General features: G+C 39.4%; 1 protein-coding gene across 3 annotated transcripts; it reads left to right on the top strand.

The window, feature by feature from the left end:
- The first annotated feature begins 7,924 nt into the window (after positions 1-7,924).
- LOC143338442 (FSD1-like protein) lies at positions 7,925-24,532 on the top strand. Of its 3 annotated transcripts, none has more exons than XM_076758821.1 (13): positions 7,925-8,013; positions 9,175-9,270; positions 12,527-12,658; positions 12,946-13,047; positions 13,256-13,278; positions 13,619-13,740; positions 14,281-14,517; positions 17,163-17,261; positions 17,382-17,511; positions 20,030-20,115; positions 20,683-20,937; positions 21,549-21,637; positions 23,596-24,532. In XM_076758821.1, the coding sequence occupies exons 1-13, from the start codon at positions 7,999-8,001 to the stop codon at positions 23,695-23,697; spliced, it is 1,488 nt and encodes a 495-aa protein (XP_076614936.1). In that variant the 5' UTR covers positions 7,925-7,998; the 3' UTR covers positions 23,698-24,532. The 3 variants fall into 3 exon arrangements, with proteins under 3 accessions (XP_076614936.1, XP_076614935.1, XP_076614937.1); XM_076758820.1 differs by having other exon boundaries at positions 20,027-20,115; XM_076758822.1 differs by lacking the exon at positions 20,030-20,115 and adding an exon at positions 19,312-19,343.
- The last annotated feature ends 367 nt before the right edge of the window (positions 24,533-24,899 follow it).

The following is a 24,899-nucleotide window of genomic DNA, read 5'->3' as shown; positions in this document are numbered from 1 at the left end:
TGCTATTATTAGAACTGAACCTAATTTAACATCCGAGGAGAGTGTAGCTCTTAAAGAACTTATGCAAAATAAAGATATCATTATTAAGCCAGCTGATAAGGGTAGTGTAGTAGTTGTAATGGATGTAGAGCAATACCTGTGGGAAGGGCACAGACAATTAAATGACAGTAGATACTACTCCAAATTAGACAAACCCATTTATTTGGAAACATTTGATTTGGTCACAAAAATATTTCACAAAATACATGAAAAGAAATTGATTACATTCAAACAATGTACTTACCTGATTGGAGACTCCGAACCCAGGGCCAGGCGCTTCTACTTACTCCCCAAAATCCATAAGGATCCGGTGAATTGGAGCAAGCCCTTCCTAATTCCTCCGGGACGCCCCATAGTGTCAGACTGTAGTAGTGAGACCTATAGGGCTGCAGAATTCATTGATTACTACTTAAACCCCCTGGCTAAAAAACATAAGAGCTATATTAAAGACACGTATGATTTTATTGACAAAATTAAAAATTTAATTATCCCTATTAACTCTATATTATTTACTATTGATGTAGACAGTCTATACACAAATATAGACACACAGGAGGGTATTGCGGCTGTAAAAAACATTTTCCAACAATATTACGAAAAAAAGAGACCAGACAAGGAACTAATACAATTATTAGAAATTAATTTAACCCGAAATGACTTTGAATTTGATGGGCAATTTTTCCTCCAGATAAAAGGGACAGCAATGGGTAAAAAATTTGCACCGGCCTATGCAGATATATTTATGGCAGCCTGGGAGACAGCTGCACTAAAAAAATGTGAGAAAAAACCATTACATTATTTTAGATACCTCGATGACATCTGGGGCATTTGGACATATTCAGAGGAAGATTTCACTGTCTTTTTAGACACTCTTAACAACCACAATCCATCCATTAAACTTAAATCTACTACTCATCATAATTCGGTTGATTTTTTGGATACTACAACATTCAAAGGCCCCCAATTTGCATTACATAATAAATTGGATATTAAAGTCTACTTCAAAGACACAGATACACACGCGCTTCTACATAAGAGTAGTCACCATCCCAGGCATACTTTTGCAGGCCTAATAAAGTCCCAATTATTACGATTTCACCGAATCTGTACGCAACCCGAGGATTTTAAACAGTCTTCTAAAGTGCTATTCGCTGCTTTGTCCACTAGGGGGTACTCTAGGACCTTTTTAAGACGCTGTTTCAAAACTTTCCTAGATGTGAAGCCCATACAGGTCTCTACAGCCTTACCTTGTGTTGTCACTTATTCGCCTTCCACGGTCAAGTTAATAAGAGAAATTAAAAATAATTTTAATGTTAATATGGCACCTAACCATAACGATTTGAGACTTATTGCTGCTTTTCGAAAAAATAAAAACCTCCAAGATTATTTAGTGAGATCTAAAGTCAAATCTGGCCCACAACGTTCTACTGGCCCTCACAAAAATTATTTTAAACAGCAAGAATGGGTGTATGACGTACACAAACAGATGGTTTACCGGACAGCAATATATGGGAGTGTCTTTTCCAAAAACTGTGTTTATTTAATAACCTGTAAACAGTGTAACAAAAGATATGTTGGTGAGACTAAACTGCCATTACATGTTCGATTTTCTTGTCATAAACACAATATTGTTAGACAAAAGAATACTTACCGTTATCTTGTGCAGCATTTCATCCTCCATGGATGGGACGCCTTGCAGGTTCTGGTACTGGAAACTAATCCTCACTGGTCCACCACACGCAGGAGACGAGCTGAAAGAGATTGGATAAACAAATTAGGAACAACATACCCACAGGGCCTGAATGAAAGAATGTACTTTCGTCCCTAAACCCAACCAGTAATTATCCATATCCTTTCCCCCTAATTTGGCCCTAAACCCAACCAGTAATTATCTACATCCTTTCCCTCTAATTGGCCCTAACCTCAACCATTATTAACCACATCCTTTCCCCCTAATTTGGCCCTAAACCCAACCAATTATTATCCACATCCTTTCCCTCTAATTGGCCCTAACCTCAACCATTATTAACCACATCCTTTCCCTCTAATTTGGCCCTAAACCCAACCAGTAATTATCTACATCCTTTCCCTTTAATTTGGCCCTAAACCCAACCATCACTATCCACATCCTTTCCCTCTAATTTGGCCCTAAACCTAACCATTAACCTTCTTTTTTAACCCCTACCCAGACGGTTTCCCTTACCTTAACCCCTCAGAAGTGAGCCCTAACCCCAACCATTTTAACCCTATTGATTTTATCTAACCCTATTTAATATTAACCCTAACCTCAACCTATTATTTTATTTATATTACCATTTTTTTGTATATATTATTATAATAAACCAATTCTGGTATTTAACCCCTATTAATTACTATAAGTATAATTATTTATAATATAAAGATGTTTGATAATATACTCACCTTTGGGGCTCCTTTCATTATATGCATATATTATTATTATTATTAAATACAAATGATTAATGAACATAATTCAGTCCACAGTGGGGGTGTGGGGCTGGTCTCTTCTTGAGGAGCTGGATGGAGTGTGCATGGCCGGGCCGGCCCCTCCGGGGCCGACCCGACCCAAAAATCTCTTATCCTAACCCTTTAGAGCCCAAGATGGCTATCCCCCTACCCCACTATTCTAACCCTGACCTTAACCAGTTGATTTATTGCCTAACCCCAACCAATTGATTTATTGCCTAACCCTAACCAATTATAACCCCTCCCAATTTGATCCCTTTAATTTGCCCTATTCTGTTCTACCCCTACATTTCATTACTTTAATTCTAATTGATCCCTTGCCCATGACTACTACTCTAAGCTAATGCCCGCTGTCCCTATAGCCCTATCTGATACCCACTATCTTGATTTTGGCAACTCTTAACCCAAAACTTGAAACTAAATGAAGTACAAACTAAACTAAATGAAGTACAGAAAGGAAGCACAAATAGGAAAGGGAGAGTGTTGAGAAACAGTTAGTGATATGGGACTGGGGAGGAAGGACAGTGCCACAGGGCCTAAGGAGGCTGAGGGGAAGAGAAGGAAGAGTGAGGCAAAGGGAGAGGATGGAATTGAGGTGTGAATGAGGGAAATAGAGAAGAATGGGGAAAAGGAAAATTAATAAAGATGAGAACCAATGAAGAAACTTAAACACAAGATTTTGGTGAAAAACAACTTTTATTTCATATTAGACCAAATGAAAGGACACAGGATAAAATTAAGATCATACATACACTTACCTCAAATTGGAACCTGAAAGGGAAAAACACATACACAATTAGTTACACAGAACTCAAACAGAAGACTATACTAACATAAAAATATAATAACAAACATACACTTACCTGGAGCTGCAACCTGGAGGGGACGAGAAAAAGAGAAACACGAATTAGACATTTACATTGAACTCCAACAGAAGACTATTTTGAAACTCAAGAGACAGGAAATTAGAAGAAGGGAACGGAAGGAGGAAGTCAGAAGGGACGGAGAGAAGGAGGCAAAGCCCAATCAGGTACCCCACTCTCTTACATCATTGACGGGTCGGTTTCGCCTGATGAAGGCCAAACGGGCCGAAACGTTGCGCATAGGACCGACTTTAAGTCCAATTTTTTGAACTCCCACTACCTTCGGGTGGTGGGACCCCTCCACCACTTTCGGGTGGTGGACCCATGGGACCGGTGGGATTGGAGGGTCTCTGGGTGGAAGGACCGTGCACCTCATCCCCTTTTGGGGCTGATTTATTTCCCCTAACCTAACCCTAACCCTACTTACCTTAACCCCACAGCAGGTGGCCCTAACCCCAACCAATTTTAACCCCTTATATTTCCAACCCTATTGGCTCCAACCCCTACCATACTCACCTTTTTTTTTATTGTTTATCCTCATCCTCCACACCATCTCCATCCTGGAATCCTAGGAGGGGGACGGTTCTCTCCTGGGGGGGCTTGGATGGAGCGTGCACTGGCCGTGCCGTCCCCTTTGGGGACGACCCGGCCCAAAAATGTTTTCTCCTAACCAGCCGGTGCCTCCAGCCCTCTTTTGAGTTCATGTCCCCCGCTCCTCTCTTTCTTCTTCCTGTCAAAACTAATTACTCACATCAACATAACACTTATTCCCATATGTATGTGTGTTTTGATGTATATGCCCATTCGGTTGTATAAAATACCAATATGTATATTCATGATATACTGTATACATCTATACATGTTTTTTCTTTTTTGAAAAAAACAATGTACACTACTTCATGTAAATATATGTATACATATTGCTATGTCACTATATGTGTAAAGAACGAGGGTCTCATTCATTTGATTAACCATCCATTGCATTTATTGTATTTCAACATACCTGGAAATATGATCACATGGACTATTCTAATACTTACCTGTTTGGACGCGAGCTCCGACGTTCATCCTCTTCCTCCATTGTTCTTCTAACGTTACTCCGATGATGTATGTTCACTTACCTGTTGTTGCTGTTATTATCCTGGTTTTGGATTGTATTCCTCCTCACTGGTAATCTGTTTGAATATGGACAAATTCATCTGATAACTTGTAATATTCATGTTCTGGACTGTTATTCCTACGAGAAAAGTGTGTGTCACATTACGATGTCTCATCCTCCATTTTGGGATTTAAACCCGTATTGTGGTAATTCTTGAGGTTACCTGAAGTGGGCGCTCTGCTCTCACCGGATTTCCGGTCGACGCAGGTCACGCTGTTTCAGCGGCAAAATTCAAACCTTGAAACGCTGCAGTTTGAATGACTCTGCAGAGACACTAGCGGTAAGAGAGAGCATTTACACTCAGAATTTAATCATCTTTATTAATATTGTTTTGGAACAAATAAGCCTGAAGAAGGTCTACTGCAGACCGAAACGTTGCTTGTGATTTGTTTCACTATTTTTGTTTGTTTTATTTACAATAAATACCGAGTGTCAACGGAAGAAAAACTCGTCCTCTTGTCACTATTACGAGTACAATTTATTCTTTTATTTTTCATCGCACACAAGTGCTTTTTCCACGCTGACACACACGGTGCTTTTGACAACATGTATGATCCATACGAAGATGACGGCTGGACTCAAGTGAGTTATCGCCGAGGCAGGCTGCAAAGACGGGATGAGCAGCCCTGGCGCTCCAGCCGCCCACCGCGAGCAGCATCTCCGTATCCCCGCCGCGACCGGCAGCCTCCCCCGCCTAAGCCCTCTTACGCTTCTATCACCAGGGGATATTCTCGGTCCCAGCGAGACTATCCGACTCGCTCCACTGTCTACAACGGCCCCAGAGATCGCCGCGCACCGGCAGCTCCAGCCAGATATCCAGCGGCATCATATCCGCGCACACGAGATAACGGACGCGATGCCTTCTACCAGCGGGACATCACCGACCAACCACGCTACTATCGTCGCCCGGATACCACCCGTGATGACAACTACCGCTCACAGCGGCCACAGCAGCTCCCCCGTAGACCCGGCGGCCGCCAGGATGCACCGCTGCGACACGCTGTCCAGTCTCAAGACCCTGAGTTCACCGATAAGGTCCGTGTAATTCACAACATCATTAAATCGGCCCATCACTTTAAAAACGTCTCAGAGACTGATCCACCCCCTGTAATCCATAAAACAACTAAAAATCTGGCCAGCTTCATTAAGCCCGCATCCCCTAATGACGTCACGCAGGCGCTATTAGACGGGAATGCCCGAAATTGGGAATTTACGGCCATTCTGATTTTACGCCAACACTACGAGGACAATATTGATAAAGAGACCCAGAAATTGGCTGATTTTTCTAGTCCAGAATGGCAAGGCCCTTTCCAAATCGCCAGTGCTTGGGCGAGAAAAAATCTCGGACGAAGACTGAGAGCAGAGACGCTGCAGGACGTCGAAGATTTTCTGCGTTCCAACTTCTCTACGCAGACCCCCGTAGCCACGTCCACCAACCAGCAGGCTGGCTCACAGACACGACCACGGGAGCCTACGACGGAGACCCCCCTTCCCACCCCCCCGCCAGCAGCCACTCGCACTATCAGCATCCAGACGCAAGTGCATGCACCTGCATCCGCGGAGACGTCAGCGACACCGGACTTACCTGCTCCTGCTCCTGCTCCTGCGGCTTCTCCTCCTCCTCCTCCTCCTCATCGTGCCAGAGTCACATCAGTGTCCACTATGACCGACCAGAGAGGAGGCGACTACCCACTTGCCAAACCGTAACCCTTACCTTTGCCTAAGGTTACTACCCACAAGGGTTACCATTTTCAGACATCGGAAGGGGGGTCCAAACCACTCGGGGGACCATGAAACCTGCTCCTACACACTTTCTGGGGGACACTTTTGGCCTTTGCCCAAGCGTAACCCTTACCTTTGCCTAGGTTTACTACCCACAAGGTTTACCATTTTCATACATTCAAAGGGGGGTCCAAACGACTCCAAACCACTCGGGGGACCATGAAACGTGCTCCTACACACTTTCTGGGGGACACTTTTGGGCTATGCCACTTTGTCATATTAGCACACTTTTCAATATTCCCATACACATACATGGGAATATTAATATGGCCATAACTCTTGAACCACACGTCACAGAGCTTCAGGACCACCACCGTTGGACTCAGGGTACATCAAATAGGGGGGGGTAGACAAAGTTTCAACCTTCTAGCTCAAAAAGAAATCTTCAGCATTTTTGCTGACATCAGCCTTTTCACCCTTAATCCTAACCCTACATCGGAAGGGGGGTCCAAAAGACTCAGGGGGCTCTCAAACGTGCTCCTAAACACTTTCTGGGGGACACTTTTGGGCTATGGCACTTGGTCAAATTATCACACTTTTCAATATTCCCATACACATACATGCCAATATTCATTTGGCCATAACTTTTCAACCAAACATCACAGAGCTTCAGGAACACCACCGTTGGACTCAGGGTACATCAAATAGGGGGGTAGACAAACTTTCAACCTTCTAGCTCGAAAAAAAAAAGGTTGGCAACTTTTTGCCACATCAGCCTTTTCACCCTTAATCCTATTTTATTTTATTTTATTTTATTTCCTAACAATTCCTGGTGGGATGGATTGAGGGATGAAGGAGGAGTTTTATATGGAACATGTACATATATGAATACAATTTAATAAATAAATAAATACCTGTCTGGACATACTTTGTGTGTATATATATATATATATATATATATATATATATATATGTGTGTGTGTGTGTGTGTGTATGTATGTTTATGTATATCTATTTATGTAAATTTACATAATTACAATATAAATATATGATATTGTTATAAAAACCATAAACCATACACCTACTTACCTGGCGGGATGGGGCTGGCCCATCCCTGGGGGGCTGGATGGAGTGTGCATTGATCCAAAAAAGATCTCTCCTAACCAAATTTTTGGCTATGGCACTTAGTCAAATTATCACACCTCTCAATATTCCCATACACATACATGGAAATATTAATATGGCCATAACTTTTCAACCCAACGCCATAAAGCTTCAGGAAAAACACCGTTGGACTCAGGGTACATGAAATAGGGGTGTAGACAAACTTTAAACCTTCTAGCTCGAAAAAAAAAAAAAAAAGTCAAAAGTCGTCATTTTTGATGATGTCTGCACTTACCCCCTTAATCTTAATATAAGTAGCCTTAATATAAGTAGCACTATTAACAGTAGTAGTAGTAGTAGTAGTAGTAGTAGTAGTAGTGGTAGTGGTAGTAGTAGTAGTAGTAGTACTAGTAGTAGTAATCTTATGGAAAATTCAAAATGCAAATCAAAATACAAGACATATCATTTATATCTCAAAATCTATAAACTTCTGTCTTTTCTGTTGGCTTGATAGTCATCTTTTATTTTGACATTCCATAAAGGAAGTGAGACTGTGACGCTGTATTTGACTTCAAATCCTATCAGTGCTTCTGTCCCTGCTCTCCCTGTCTCTCGTTCTCTCAGGTGATGGACACTCAGAAGGTAAGAATCAGCAATTGTTAATCAATAATGTATGATCAGTGAGCTGAAGTCAACAAACAGACAACACATGCAGGAAAGAGACAGAGATAGATACAGAGAGGATTAGCTAGCTATTAGCCACCACTCTATCCTCTGCTCTCTCTCTCTGGTCAAGTCAGCATCACTTTGAATTAAGGATTTACAGATAAGACTCTCTCTAACTCTGTAGTAGAGCAAGCGTCAGTTTGAATGGGCTCTCTAAATCAGCAGGTTACTGGGGGTTTTTAAGCTTTATTTAAAGAAAAACACTGTTCTGTTTCTTCTTTCCTTAAGTGACTTGACCTCCTTTATTCATTTTGTAACTCCAGCTCTGTCTCTCTCCATCTCTGTTTCCTCTCTCTCTCTCTCTCTCTCTCTCTCAGCGTCACTGCCTTTTTTTGTGACTTTTAGTAAATGTTTTATGTTTTTAAATAATTAATAGAAAATAAATGCAACAATGAATTATCATTATGTCACAAAAAGGACAGAAAAATTATTGGTTACAACATGAACCAATAGAAACACAATATTTACAGATACAAAGAAACAGAACAAGATTGCAATACTTTATCGTAACATTAATAGTACTCTACGGGACTAACATCATAGTTTATAACTTTATGTGGTACTGCAATACTTATACACATGAAGCAAAATGAAGCAGACTTTTTCACTCATACTAAATCACTGCATCAACAGTTAAACTGCTCATCTACACTCAGCTCACCAAGAAGAAACTGAGTATTTAACATGCTGAAAGAAATATTTTTCAAAAATATGAATAGATCAAATTAAAACAATATAAAAATCAAGAAAGAATCAGCCTCGCTTCTTTCATTCATTGCTCACATCGCTCACCCACTCATTCCTTTAATTCAGCTTCAGTGGAGATATAGGTCATTACACTGTAAAACTACAGCACTGTTAAACTACTGCAGTTGTTACACTGTAAAATGACTGCACTTCAATACCACTATATCTGTTACTGTCTTAAAGACACATTATCTGTTACACTATAAAACTACTGTACTTGTTACTGTAAAGTACTGCATTTTAGTACCACTTCATCTATTACATTCTTGAAGATACAAAATCATGTTTTTAGATTTTTAAAACAACTGTTTGCATCTGTGTGTTACACAGGAAGCTCTGCGCAGGATCATCAGCACATTAGCCAATAAGAACGAAGAGCTCCACAACTTCCTGGAAACAGTCGACAAAACATTGATGGGGCTGCAGGTCAGAAGACAATTGGCTGAGAGAAAGCAGAGGGAGGGACTCAGAGAGAGATGCAGTGGGATCTCTAGGACATTTGGAGCTTAGCCCACACTTCTGTTGGAGGGTTTGGGAGATTGTCCTGCAGCAATTCTTTCAGAAAAAAGCTCCAAATGGCAGTTTTTTTTTATGCACTACATTATTTACTTTCAAACCACATCTTAATCACTGACAAATATAATGTGTTGCTCAAAAACAAATGCTTACTTTCCAGATTATGAATTGTGATGTTTAAAATGTTAGTAGTAGTATTAGTTTAGAGTAGAAACAAAATATTTCACAGCTGCTGTCATTTGATGTTTTTCTGAATAGCTAAAATAGTTAAATGTATGCATGTCACCATTCAAATCGAATATTAAAACAGGTTTTCACACACACCATGTTCAAATACAGTTCATACAGTTTAGCGTGTGCATTGTTCATTTCGCCACAGACTCAGCCTTATTGGCCCATGAGGACAAATCTGTATTATTACTGTTACATATTTTTTGTCGTAATTAATTTTCATTACAGTTGTTATTCAATTTATAGGTATTCCTTCCAAACATTTCAATCTTACAACATTAGTTTTTGGAATAGCATGTTTTTACTGTAGGATTAAAGTATTCAACAACCACCTCAGTTTCTGATAGTATGGTCTAAGTACACCCCCTCCATCTTCTAGACTGGTGTTGAGTTGTGTGTGGTTTAGGGTTTTGCATGTCTTTTTCTTTTTTTCACAAGTCAGTACTATGCTTCTCTTCAACCAGCATCTGGCTGGCTTGGTTTAAGTATTTGTATCTTATTTCTCTGTTGAAATGGACATAAAGTAGTTTACCAACAAGAAAAGCTCACGTAATAAAAACGGTCACTCAGCAGGTGATGCCACACTACAAAATTCAGTCACACTAACCTTCCAAAGTGCTTTTAAAACACAAGCCAACATTCATCCATTCGCACACATTCAAACACTCGTGGCAAGGAGTAACATGCAAGGCACCACCAGCTTATCACAAGCACTAACCATTCATGCAAACTCCAACACCAATGGCACAGCATCGGGTGAAATCTGCTGTTCAGTATTTTGTCTAAGGACACATGCTGACTGCAGGTGCTACTGCTTGAACCACCAATCTCATGGTTACTGGATGGCCACTCTAGGTCCTGAGCAACAGAAGCCACAGCCACAGTTTTATAGATTCCAATAATGAAAGGACATCTAGCATTGACATTACCTCCAAGCTAGCAACTGCAGCAAGGACAAGTGCAGCCACCACTGTGCCATCTCTCCTGCCATTTCCTCTACCATGACCAGGACCTGGGTCTTTGCCAACAGCAACTACCATAGAACCAAATGCCAGTTCTGCATCTGTCAGCAGCCCTCCTCCCAGCTCTCATCTTGTAAAATTAAGCAGTGTATTACAGATGACCTCTGGATAGAAAAACCCAAACAGGTACAAATGGGCAGTGTTATAGTTCAGTTCCTATCAGGGAAGAAATGCACTTTTGCCAATGCATGGTACCAAAACAGACCCTTGCATGAGTACTCTATGGAAGATGACGATGCATCCTGTTTCTACTGTAGACAGTTTCAGGATCATACATTCTCATACAGCCTCATACATATACCTCCATAAGTTGTTTTCCTGAATTGTCTTCCAGCCTTTAAGTCAGAGGTCATCTACTACATTTGTCCAAAGACACTGTGAGGGCCTGACTTCCCAATGAAAAAAAAAAAAACAACAAACTTTATTTGGGCAAAATTTGCATAATATTATTTAATATTTTCCACTTTCTTACAAGATTAATGTCATGGCTATGAGTCCATATCAGTGTGAACAGACCAAACCATGTAAAATTCATAATGATAACTACATATTTTGGTAGGAAATGCACTCAGACCTCCACCAAGGAGGCAGTCAGTACTCAATACAAAACCCACACATAAACTATCAATAAATGACCCATATCTCACCAAAAAATTCTCTTCAAGATCTTGCGAACCAAAAAAAAATGTTCAGTTTGAATCTCAATACAACAGCTGGCCAACAAAAAATGAACCAAAGTGATGTCTCTCTTGTCTAACAGACAAGCTTTGTGATGGGAGAGGCAGCTGTGGCTCAGGAGGTAGAGCGGTTGTCCACCGATCAGGAGGTGGTTCGATCCCTGGCCTCGGCAGTCCACATGCCGAAGTATCCTAGGACAACATACTGAACCCCAAAACTGCCCCCGATGCTGCACCATTGGTGTGTGAATTCATATGTACATCACTTTGGATACAAGCGTCTGCCAAAAATGACTATTTCTAATTGTAATTGTGATTCTCCAACAACTCCAGAGTTCTCCTATCCTCCTATAGTTGGGCCTATGTGCCACTCAGGTTTGACGATGGCTCTATGGAGTAGAAACAATTTAGCTGCAGAATAATCTCATTCTGTAGAACGGCCAAACTATACGATACAGATTTCTGGCTCTTTCCCAGGGGTATAAAAGTGAATCTGCAATCACTGATTATTAATGTTAGGTGCTCAAATATTCTGAATTCAATACTATTCTACGGGACAGACAGAAAACTCTGGAAGTGTTAGGCTGGACTCCAGCATCTGCAACTGTCCCCCTGTTTTTACTGATGGCAAAATGAATCAGTCACTGTTCCCATTCCTTTTGGGACCATGCCAATTCAATTTAGCATGAAGCTTGTAAACTACTGACCTTTTCCATGGAAATCTGCTTTAGTTAGGAGAATTAAAGGAAAACGGCTAAAGAAAAGAGCTAAAGGAAAACAAAAATATGCTGTTGGATCAGTATATCATTAGTATAGGCTATACTCCCATTAGCTACACAAGGGCACCTACAATCCTGATGAAAAGAAACATACTTCATACTATGAATCAATAGGCAATTTAACTGATCACTGAAAAATAAACACACAAGCTAAATTCTTATCTTTCCTTCTTTTTTTTTTGGGAAGGGGGGATCCTCTGACATGTCTCTTCTTGCTGCTGACCCTCAGACCCCAACACACAGTGTTATGTTACAAAGATGATCTCACATTCACAGACATTAGGTTTTCTGTGAACATTCACATTTGCCAACATTAAAAAGTTGATTTGGGCTTCACTTCAAACCTTCAGGGTTTAAGTGTCCACAGAATGACTTGCAGACACTGATGAGCGGAAAGTAAGAAATTTAAGTTAAAAACATTAAATAACAAAAATGAACTGTCTGTCCGTCCAATCAGGAGGAGTCATATAAGGTGATGTCAGATCTAGAGGTGGAGCTTGAACGACTAAGCTCCGCCCTGGAGGAGAAGGGGGCAGAGCTTCGAAGTGTCATTAAGGAGGAGAAGCAGAGGAAAGATGCAGAGCTTCAGGTAATGAAACGTTTGTTTTTCATGCTTAAGAAACTTCTTTGTTCTCATGCTTTGTGATCTTCTTTTGATGATATTCCTCTAAATCTTATTTTTTTTCTCACATTATGACATTTCTTCAGAAAAGTCTAGTATTTGAAAAAATATAAAATACTTTCTCATTTAAAAATAATTGCCACAGTTTTTTACTTTTAAATTTTTTTCACAAACATTCCTTTTAAAACTTCATTCCTCATTATGCCAAGTATTTCTCCATGGAAATCCCAGCTTTTTTGTTTTAATTTTTTCAGAAGCAGCTGTCAGAGGGAAAGTTCGCTCTGCTGTCGTGTGAAGAACTGCTTGAATTTGCAAATCAAACACTGACAATCAGCAATGAAGAAGAATTCCTAAAGGTAGAATGAGAGGACAATGAGGAGATTAAATCTTTAAAGAAACATAACATCAGAAACTTTCCATTTTATCTAAAATCATGAATTACACATAAAACAAAGTGGAGTCTAATCTGCCAATCACCTACTGAGGTTGCTGGGACAGCCTCCAACATAGTGGGAGAGGCATCCTAAAACCTTTAAACGTTCTTTCTTCTATTCTCTTCTTCAGGCTGCCAAAGAAATCAAAGAAAGGTATGTTACACTATAATCTTGTGTCATTTAATGTTTGGATTTTTCTTAGTATTATTTATTTATTAAATGACAATTTTGTCATTACAGTCCAAATTTGTGGTCATTCATCCTGTTAACTGTTATTGTTTTTTTTATTATTTTATTTCATGTAGTTTTTTACATTAAAAATTACATATTTTGTTGATTTTTTTCTCAAACATTAACACAATTTTCACTAATAAATCAAAGTTCAGAGTTAAAAATTATATAAATGAATCACAGCTCTGATGTCATCATATCCTTGAACAACCTACCCCCAATGGCACTCCACCCACCCCCCCACCCACCCACCCGTTGCCAGGGTAACCATGGCTCCAGCATTCAGGCTGACAGCTCGTCCAGCGGTGTCAGAGAACATGTCACAATTTACTGTCGACTTTAGCGTGGAGAGAGCAGGACTTCAGCGACTTCATTTCCTGCCAGGTAAGTCACAGCTTTTCTGTTTCTCTATTTCTTATGTATTTATAACTTTCTTATCTCCCCTCATGTTTTTGTCATTATTTTGGACTATGTTTACAACTTTATGCCAAAACAGTTTTTTACGGTTTGGTTTTTCTGATAACTTAGTCACTTATCACTGATCACTTACAAAAGTTCTTACAGTCCTTTTTAAGTACATTTTCAAACACAGACAAAGGAAATCTTTATTTAAGGTCCACTTACTATATCATTACATTGACAGAGCTTTTGAGTATATGACGTGATTGTCATCTGTAGATAGAATTGCTCTATTATAGCCTGTAGATGTTTGAACTTCCCTTGATTCTGAGCTCTTTCACGGCTTTTACTCAATTCTTCGCTTTTAGTCTTTTAACTTCTCAGAAAATTTCCATGATTACTGAGCATAATCCGTCTTCAGATCAAGACTGTGTGAAAGTGCTGACAGCTCCAGAACAAGCCAGTAGAAGGCCTCGATCTGACAATCTTCTTGTCTATAGAATTTTGTTGTTGTTTTTTTTACAGTTCCCAGAGCTCCAGAAATTGACGCTTCCAGCTGTGCCATTTGTGACAACACCATCACGGTTGCCTGGAAGCCAGCTGGGGAGGCTGAAAATGATGGTGACATCAGTGCCAGTGGACCAATTGAATGCTATGAACTTGAATATCGAAAAACAAACTGCAACAGCTCTCTGAGAGCCACAGGAGAGGCATGCTGGGAAAAAATCCACAACATCAGAGAGACACACGTCACTGTGTCAGGTGAGAGGTCGTATGAAAGAACAGAGGGCAGAGGTCACATCACAGGTCAGAGGTCACATTACAGGTCAGAGGTCATATCACAAGCTGTGCTGCAAAAAACTGCTTCACTTTGCTGGCTCTGGATCCTGGAATCACCCAAAAAACTTGGGCCACATGACCTGAGGGGTCTGGATGCTGGATGTACAAGTCAATCAGAGATTTTCTTTTAGGCTCAAAACCTTTTCGTGGTTTACAGAAAGGAAACGGGATTTGAAAATCTCTTCTGTGTCACATAGGAAGCCAGTACAGTGGTCTGAGAACTGCTTTGATGTGCTCCACATTCTGTTCCTGAAGACTACTGCAGCTGTAGCAGTCTGATTCTTTACCAAGACCTGTGGAAAGGACAGCTACATTTGTAATTGTGGTTCTCTGAATTCTGGACAACTGCCAGAGACAGTGCTTAATACTGGATGTTGTTTGTCTTGTGCCTTTGCAGGCTGAGTATGCAATATCACAAAAGTCACATGTGACCTGAGATGATGCAGGACAAAGTGTACATAAACCCAAATTATCATGAAAGATGTGTCCTAAAGAGGCTTGTCATCCAGAATTCATAGAACCACAGTACTAGTACATAAAACTGCATTACACTGGATGACAACTGTCAACATAGTCGCAAGGACTCACTGTTTACTGGGAGCAGCCTGGGGGTTCGTGAAAGACAGCTGCTGCAACTGAAAGGGGAACAGAGACATTGACCTTCTAAAAATTGGCAAAAGTGCAAGGTGTAGCCCAGGTGATCATATTGCCAATTTCATTCAGAGGCAACCCCCACTGCAGGGTCCCCAGGAGGTGGAGGCACTCCTGGTAGAGTGGGCTCTGACATTAAGAAGTTCAGGCAGTTCTCTTGATCTGTATGCCTCCATAATAATGTCAACAATCCATCTGGAAAGCTTCTGTTTTTACAAGGCATCCCACTTCCTATGCACCCCATAACAGACAAATAGTTAATAGTTTAGACAAAGGGCTTTCAGCACCAAAAGCGGGTCCCTTTGAGGGAACGATGACACCCTGCAGGGGGTTTTGCCATTGGGCTCCCCTAAGAAATCTGGTCACTAGACTATGAGACCCTATGATCTGGTTGTCCACAGCAAAATGCCTGGCTGAAATGGCAACCACATAGATCTTCAGGGTAGATAAAGAGCTGCTTTTCCAGCAAAGACTGCAAATACCACAATATCATCACCATTGAGGAACTCTTAAGAATCTCTTGTCTGAGCTCTACACCATGAAAAAATCTTCAACCTGTTGACATAAAGAACCCTGGTGGAGGGTGTTCCCAAGTCCATAATGGTTTGGATTTCCTCCTGATCACAGGCGTCTAGGAGTGGATCACACCCATTACTGCACGCATTCCAGGATTGGGTGACAGATGCCGCCCTCCAGTTGTGAGACCGGTCTTGCTTCCTGGGCAGGCACTAATGAACACTATCTAGAAGCCTGTGCATCCTGGGACCAGGGCCTACCTGGTCAATTTCAGGTGACCAACAGAAGTCGCTATCAGCTGAAATGGTCGCAAGTGACAGAGAAGGCAATCTGGCCTTTGCTGCACCAGGGTGTCCTTAGGGAAAACCAGAACACTCACCCTGAGCTGTGCCATACATGCACCATATTTTCTCTACCTCTGAGGGAGGTTTCTGGCAGGACAAAAAGTCTGCCGCTACTGTGGCCCTGACAGACACCTAAAGGGAGACAATTACTCTGCTAGCCTAGCTACAGAGTTGCCAAAACCCTGTCCATAAGTTTCAGTGCCAAAAGTAATAGGGAAAACACAGGTCAGACAGCTAGGAGTTAAGAGTGTAGTTGTGACTGTTCAATCACAGCCCTTGGAATAATGAAACTGGAGTTCCAACTATAATGTTACAGGGCTTCTAGTGAAAAGTAAGTCAGCTATCTTCTGTCCTCAATTTAACACTCACATGTGGTTTGCCTGCAGGAAGAGAGAAATTATTCACGATGACGTGGGTTTATATACTCTTTGTCTTTCATGATCCCGGGTCAGTATATAGTTTGAAGGGGGCCTCATTAAAGACTCACAATTTAAAAAGCAGCCTGGTTTCCTCAGATATTCCTTCATTTAAGTTAAATTGTTGGATTACTCATGATGTACTGACAGAATAACTTTCAGATATGGACCTGACTTTCCTCTGACATTGTTACTAAAGTCTGCTGTGTTGGTTGCAGTGGTCTGTGTGACTGTGGGGTCATGGGTCAGTACATCTGTGAGTGTCACTTGCCAGCTGGTTTGATAGCCACCCTTGCAGACACCTCAACTCCAAAAATAAATGCCTTTTTTCCCATTTCTCATCATTTGCCATGGAAATGCCAACATTCTAAATCTACAGATGATTTCAGACCTCTGATATTCTCAGGAGTGAGTTTAGTGATGAAACAGCAAATGAATATTCCCGTTTTCTCTCCTGCTCTCTGCCCCTCGCATGAATGCCAAAACAAGTCCTGACAATATGTTAGGATGCTGATCTTAGCATTTAGCTTCAAAGAGCAGCTACAATAGCCGTAGATACTTAGAATGAAGTTTTTATTTGTGAAATAAAATCATTTGAAATGACTTTATTCCAAAAAATTTTTTTTTATTAATGTTCCAGGTCTGAAATTTGACTCTCAGTTCATCATGGCTAGGGTTCGAGCTAGAAACAAAATGGCTGCTGGCGAGTTCTCTGAGCCTGTCACCATGGAAACCAGAGGTGAATACGTGAATCAATGAGTTAATGAAGCCAATGAGCAAATGGTAAATAAATGAATTGGTGAGTGAGTGAGCAAATTCATGTGTATAATTTTCTCTTCTTATCATTATTTTATTGCAGCATATAATTTTGGGTTTGATGCAGCGACAGCTCACACTGAGCTGAAGGTTCAGGGTGACATGGTGACCTGGGAGCCTCAGGGGGTCAAAGGTCATGACCCCCGACTCAGAGGAAAAGAAAACAAAACCAGGTGAGGAAAGGTGCCACTGATGATGCCATCAAGTTTTTGTATCAAAGCTGCCCTGTGAATCAATCTATCCAATCTTAAAATAAGTTCACCACAAAGTCCATTTGGTAGCCATTCTGTAGCTTTTAATTGTTCCTCAGTAGATGCCCAGTTTTCACAGACATTCAGATTTAAGCACTTGAAGGACTTCTCTTCAACATCTACTTTTTCATGACAGAAAAACACCACCTGCTGAGATCATGTGGTACAGTCAAAAGCTCCAGAACAGCTACTAAACAGATCTTGTGGGGGATGTTTTAACAACTGCTGGTTTAAGGTCAAGAGTGAACTTCGCATCTCAACTTGTCAACCAAGTAACCAAAAATGTCCTAACTAAAAGATAACAGCCTTCAGGAACATTAATGAGAATAAGGCAATCTGTGATGCTCACATGTTATTTGGAGTGATAACCAGTCCTAATGTGTCATTCTGTTCATACAGACCAGCAGTCTATCTCAACAGCTGTTTTTCAGTTTCGTTCAGTTCCTAATTGCCATTGTGTTGACATGGATATTAATAAGTGGAGTTTTTTCATTAAATTGGAACAGTTCCAGCTCACAAACTAGTCCTTGTGTAGAGATTAGTTCTTACAAATATTTACCAACACTGACAGGTATAACTATTACATACTGTTAGCAAACTGAATTGACTAACTGACAGAACCAATGTTAGCATGCTTATATATGAATCCTTTAGCTGGACCGACGTTAATGCCCACAGGGGCCTCCGGGCATTGTTACATTGACATCCTCTGTCAGGATGCAACTGGGAATTTTTTCATCCCCACACACTTCTCACTGATACAACCTTGCTGACAGTGGGTCAGGTAAAAATTAATTTTACTGTTTTTTACCTTGACTAGTCTTACGAAAACCTGATCTTGAATGTGTGCAATGCAAGCAACCTGCCTTCTAAACCCATGCACCTTGACCATTAGCCACTTCATCCAAGCAATCAATCAGGAGACTTCATTTTCCTGGAAACATCTATTTCATTCTGATTGGATAATTATCAAGATCAAGAGGTCAAGCTTTGTGTCATAGCTCTGTGAAGCCTGACACAAAAGGCATACTTTTTATTGTTTTATCGCAGACAGTCCTTTCATGCTCATGGGCCAAACCAAACACTGTATAGAGCTGCAGAGAGCACTTACATATTTTTCATGAATGCAGGTTCTCCTACATGCTTGGAAAAGAAGGGATGAGGCAAGGTTTATTTAGTTGGTCGCAATCTGCAACCTCACCACTAGATGTCATTAAATCGTACACACTGGCCCTTTAACTTTAATGTATCATTTGGTCTCCAGAAAATGTTGTTTTATTAGACTGATATTACAGCTCATGATGCTCCATTTACTTCCTATTTACGTAGCTGAACACTTGATTGCACAGCGCTAGAGATGGTTCCTAGCCACATACTTACACATCAGTAGAGTCATTAGTAGCTGAGACTTTTGTTAAGTTTCAATGATGCAAGCTGATTTCATAATTAACTAGTTTGAAATGAGTTAGCAGTTACTGACAGCAGGTGAAGGACTTTCTGTTCAGACTGAATAGGATTAATGAGTCTATTGATCTTTTGATGGACAGCGAGATAGACTAGTCGCTTCATATGTTGAAACAGTCTGCTGGGGCTTAACGGGTTAATTGAGGAATTCAAAATTAATTTCATCTTCGCTGCTGCTGCTGCTGACTAAATTCAGATTTACATAGTTTTAACTGTTCTCTGCTACTGTTTGTGTTTTGACCTTTTGTCCCTCTGCAGTCTCCGTACTGCGCCCTCTCCAACATGCTCAGGTAGAAACTGCCATTGGTGACTGGTTGCCTAGCAACCCATGTGTCACAAATCACTTTCTTCATCCACCATTTCTCGCTTCATGCAACCAAACACATCTCTTGCGACATCACTGCTGACATCACATCAGTGTTTAATTTGCCGATCTTCATGTCGGTAGTTTTGAATTGCATCTCTTTTTTTTATAGATGTTGGTAAAACTGTAGTTGCACAATTTGTTTCTGTCATGTCTTCAAAAAGGTTCAATGTATTTAAAAAAAAATAAATCACCAGTTTCCCCCAGATTACAACACAGTTAACTGAGGGTTTTATTTATTTAATTAACAGGTTATATATTTAAATAACTCTTAATAATGTATGTCAAAATCTTGTATGAAATAAACCAGTTGATTAAACACAAAATTAATTTTAGACGCATATTTTGTTAAAATCTGTCTGCTGTTTTCGTAAGAATTAATTCTCTTTAGTACACAATTACAATCACATGCATATATATCTTTTAAATCAATATATGATTATATTTTGTTCTGTTTTATTCATATTTTTCATCATTCTCTTTGCTGCATTACTGCTTTGGCAAAATCTCACTGGCTGTATCATTCCGTTTCTCCACTGTCTTCTCTCTGAGGCTGCATGGTTTTAACTCTTCAACCTTCAACATGTTTTTTATTTTGAACTGTATTAGCAGCAGAAGCGCAACACCTTCTCCCAATAAGACTACAGGAAATCGAGCGGGACGGGACCGATTTGCTGGAGAGTCGTACACCGTGCTGGGTACTTCATACTGAGTAGTATTACACTATTATCACATATGATACTACAGCTAATACTAATGAATGTTGTACATTATGTCTGACAATATGAAATATGAATAAAATCAATGTATGCATATTTTACATTTAGCATTTAAACAAATTCAGTACAATAAATATGATTTTATAAGTGATTTTTTTAATTGCTCTCATCATCAAATATTAAAGATCAAATAGTTTTTTAATGTATTAGTCATCATTCCTGCTGATTTTTGTTTTGAATGTGATAACTAGAAGCCATTTTTTTAATTTGAGCACTTTTATTTGGACATACTGCGATCATCTGTTTGCACTGACAACAACCATCATTTCATTTTTCTGAACATTGCATTATTTGGAAAGTTTCAACAGGAAAGACTCAACACTGGAACACAATTTAAATTCTTAAATCTTCTCTATCCCCGCAACCCCGAAAGGGATACGCGGGTATAGAAGATGAATGAATGAATGAATGAATCTTCTCTATATTTTTCTTCACTGTGTAAAATCAGATATTTTCTACCTTTTTTTTCCTTCTTCTGTCTCCAAGGTGACCAAGAGATGATTGCTGGCTGTCACTACTGGGAGCTCCGCCCCTTGATTGACTGGAAATCATTCACTGTAGGTGTGGCCTACCGGGCAAGCCTGGGCCGCTTCGACCAATTAGGGAAGAGTGCTGGTTCGTGGTGTCTCCATGCCAGCCAATGGCTGCAGAACTCGCTTGCTGCAAAGCACAACAACCGAGCGAAGGCCCTGGATTGGCCACTGCCTGAGCGTATTGGAATCTACTGTGACTACGACAACGGTACGAAGGAAATACACTACTTCACTGTTTCGATTTTGTGTTTTTTCTTCCTGCTCTTCCACTTCAACTGACTTTTGCACTGCTTTACGTGCTTTCACTTCAATGATGCCAAACCAACCAAAGTGATTTTTGTTTTTCAGCTGACAGTTCAATTATTTTAAATGATGTGTCAGCTGCTGTTACAGCTGGCATACTGTTTGACTAATGTTTGAACTCCAACATCATTACTTTAACTTTAACCCTAACCCTGTTCCACTGTCACTTCAGATTACAGTATAACTGCTTCCAGACTTTTCTCTTCAACTGTTAATTTACTTACACAGAAATGACAACTACACTTCTTTCAGGGGTTTAATTTAAATATTAACATGCTTACAGTGATTACAACTGCATTAAACAGCAACACTTCAACCATTAACTAAGACTTCACAACACACACTCATTTCACTGAAAAAAATTTAAAAATTCAAACATTTTTGGTCACTTTAAGAAGTTTACATTGTTTACGGTATACTCTTCTTGTTGGGCCAATCAATTTTTAACAAAAAAAACTTTTTGTTTGTCTGAAAGAGTCTTCAAATTCATCAAATGTGTTTCTCTTTGCGTTTCAGGTGACTTGTTGTTCGTTGATGTCGATCGTCTTCATCTTCTTCACGCCTTCAAAACAAAGTTCAGCCAGCCACTCGTCCCTGCCTTCACTGTCAGTACTACACCACATTGCAATATGCTGCACCTAATACCATATCTACAATATATTCACTAATGGTACCACATCACCCTGCAGTATACAGCATGTAATACTGCATCTTCTCCTCACCATTTAATTCCACCATATAATTCCACTATATGCCCTTTCAGTCAAGATTCATTGTTAAATTCATTTAATGATCAGTGTCTATCCATCCTTGGCCAAACTGCACCATTTAAAATCACAAAGCTAAAATTAAATAACCTTCCCTGGTTGAATGGTCACACTTGAGCCCTTAAAAGACTGCAGAAAAGCTGGACAATGGCAGGTCAGAACTGCTGAAACACCATGTAACTCACTCAAAAGCCAAACATTAATTTATCAGAAAGCAGTTAAGGATGCAAGGATGGATTACTTTTTTGAAATGAGACTACAAACAAACATAATAAACCACTATAAGTTCTATTTACGGTAACTGATTCTGTAATGAATGGCCATTCCACTTTTTTTCCTGTATCTGATGCCGAGCAGTTCAAAAAATGTCTTTTCTCTATCTTTTAAGAATAATAATAATAGTGTTTTTTAACAGTTTCCAGCCTGGTTTTAAAGAACTTCACAGTATTGAAACAGCACTTCCTAATGTTACTACTGACCTGCAGTAGACAGAAGCGACTGATCCATTTCAGTTCTTAGATTTAGGAGCTGCTTTTGACACAGTATCATCACAGTATCCTGTTACATACTTTGGAGAACTGGGGAGGCATCAGGTCCTCGGCTCTCAGCTTATCACAAAGAAACCTCTCCAACAGAATTTTTTCTGTCACTCTGAGTAACTCTTCTTCCTCAATGGCTTCATTGAATTGAGTTGTCCCTCGAGGTTCAGTTCTTGGCCACATTCTGTTTTATATATACAAGCTGCCTCTTGACCAGGTTATTTAAACTCATGGTGTGTAGGGTTAGGGTTATGGTTTCTACGCAGATGACAGTTAAACGCAGTTAAACGTGCCATTAAAGCCTAGAGATCTTACCACCCTCACCTAATGTCACAAACTGGCTCTCTGATGTCAAATCTTGGATGTCCCAAAAATTTCCTTAAATTTAATCATGAGAAGGCTGAGGTAATTTTGTTTGGTCCCCCAAAATTCATCTTTGGTTTTTGATTTTAAAGTGTCATTGTTAACTGTCAATGCCTTAAATGGTCTTGCCCCTAAATACATTTCTGGTTGACCTGGTCTGTGCCTTCTCAACCATTAAGATCTGTGGATGGAGGACTGCTGGTTCCTCCCAGGTCACACAGAGCCAATCAGGCTTTTGATATCAGAGTCCTCAAACTAAAGAAATCTGCTTTCTGAACTCAGACACTCAGAGTGTTTAACCTCTTTTGGATCTCATCTAAAAACTTTTCTTTTTGTGAAAGCTTTCATACATGTTTACACGTATACATTTTATTTACACCGTTTTTATTCCTATTTATCTCACCTTTTTCACATTTATTCATTTTATTACCTTTATTTTTCTATGTTCATGTCCTTGCCCTTTTTATCATTTTATCTGCCTTATCAGGTTTTATTTTATTTTGTAAAGTATTTGTAACATTGTTCATAAAAGTGGTATATAAATGAATTTTGTTATTATTATTATTATTATTATTATTGGCATTATTGTTATTATTACCCAGCCTTCACTGTCAGTACTACACGACACTGCAGGATACTGGGATCAAAGACTACATAAAAAAAGGGTTAAACAAAAAAAGGTTCTGTTCTTTCTGAGAACCACAGAAAGCAGAGACACCAGACGAAGAGTTCTCATCATGTACATGTGACACTGTGGTCGTGTGACACTCTGGACAAGTGACCTTTATGAGTTTCACTGTTCATCTGTCCTCTTGCTGTATTTGAAGGAGTCCTGTCAGTGCAACACTCATCCTCAGGTACTGCAGTACTAACGGTATTCAAACTGTGTTTCAGGTTTGGTGCGGTGGTATCGCTATAAAGACGGGCCTGCAGGTGCCAAGCTTTATGGGTAATTTCTTCTCCACCAATCGGAGCCTCAGTAACTTGTCACAGTAGATCAACCTCCTACTCATGTTTAGATATTTTTTGTGCTAGACTTTCAGCAGTATTATTAAATTATTCGATTGAATTTAATATAGCAAAAATACATTACATATTGAGTTTATTTGTTAATTGTTAATATTGATTGTAACATAAAATAGAAAAATAAAAACCTGTAAAAAAAAAAAAAAAAAAGAAGAAGAAAATACTGCACAGTATACTTTGATGATTATTCTTGCTTGTTTCTATTTTGAACATCTTGACTTGAAGCCATAGAATTACTTTGAATGCGTTCATTTAGAACAGCTACTAATATCGTCTTTTAGCTCAGGCTGTTGTTTTGACTGATTTTACATAACAGGGAAACTTGTTTTTAAAATGACAGTGTTGTACTTTGAAGACAGTAACAGGACAGAATATTTCCTGTTCTTTCTGGCTTCCATTTTGAAAGCTGTAAATACAAGAAATGTATTTTGAAGTTTGTGAGCAAGCTCAGTTTAATTTATGTGAAATACTTCTATTATAAAACATATCTTAGTGTTGTGCACTCCTACAGACAGAAATTTCTATTATTTTGACCAAATGACAGATAATATGCATATTTTTCAGGTTTTTTGTCTTATTGCTCAGAATTTACTTATTTTCAGTCTGTATTAAATGTTCACATTTGACCTGATTTGACCTGACTGAAAATATTCTAAACATTTGTACTTACTGATCAATTATATGTTTAAATGTCAGCTGAAATAGGGGTTAGGGTTCTGATTCAGTGTTTTATTACTGCATAAACATTTTGATAAACTGTGAAAACAATAACATTTAAGACTGTGGAAATAAAAAAAAATTACATTTGCAAACTGTCTGTTGTCTTTTATTCTGAAGAAAACTCAGTATGAGGACATGCAGTTTTTGATATTTTGTTGGTAATTTGTTGTAAATTTTCAAGTTGTTAAAAAAAAAGTCCAGCCTGTGACTAGAGACCATATAGTTATTGTAGAAGTGTCATGTTGAAATGTCGCCTGAAAAATCATTCTGTTTCAAACCACATTAACTCATCATTGATGCATATGAGTAGTGTCTGATGTTCACTTTCCCAAAACAGTAATTATTTTAAAAATGTGATAAAACAATAACAAAATATAAATACATTAAATAGTATAAAATTCATGCATAGAGTAAAAAAAAAGAATGTTTTGAGAGGAGATTTGAATCAGCAA

Source organism: Chaetodon auriga, chromosome 19 (assembly GCF_051107435.1).
Source record: "Chaetodon auriga isolate fChaAug3 chromosome 19, fChaAug3.hap1, whole genome shotgun sequence".
NCBI lineage: Eukaryota > Metazoa > Chordata > Actinopteri > Chaetodontiformes > Chaetodontidae > Chaetodon > Chaetodon auriga.
Note: the sequence above shows the minus strand (reverse complement) of the source record. Positions and strands in the feature narration are given on the sequence as shown.

Bases quoted from the DNA above. Each gene is read 5' to 3' on its own strand.
- LOC143338442 (XM_076758820.1), top strand. The intron at 13,048-13,255 runs GTAGAATGAGAG...TCTCTTCTTCAG, and splicing joins ATGAAGAAGAATTCCTAAAG to GCTGCCAAAGAAATCAAAGA. The intron at 13,279-13,618 runs GTATGTTACACT...ACCCGTTGCCAG, and splicing joins GCCAAAGAAATCAAAGAAAG to GGTAACCATGGCTCCAGCAT.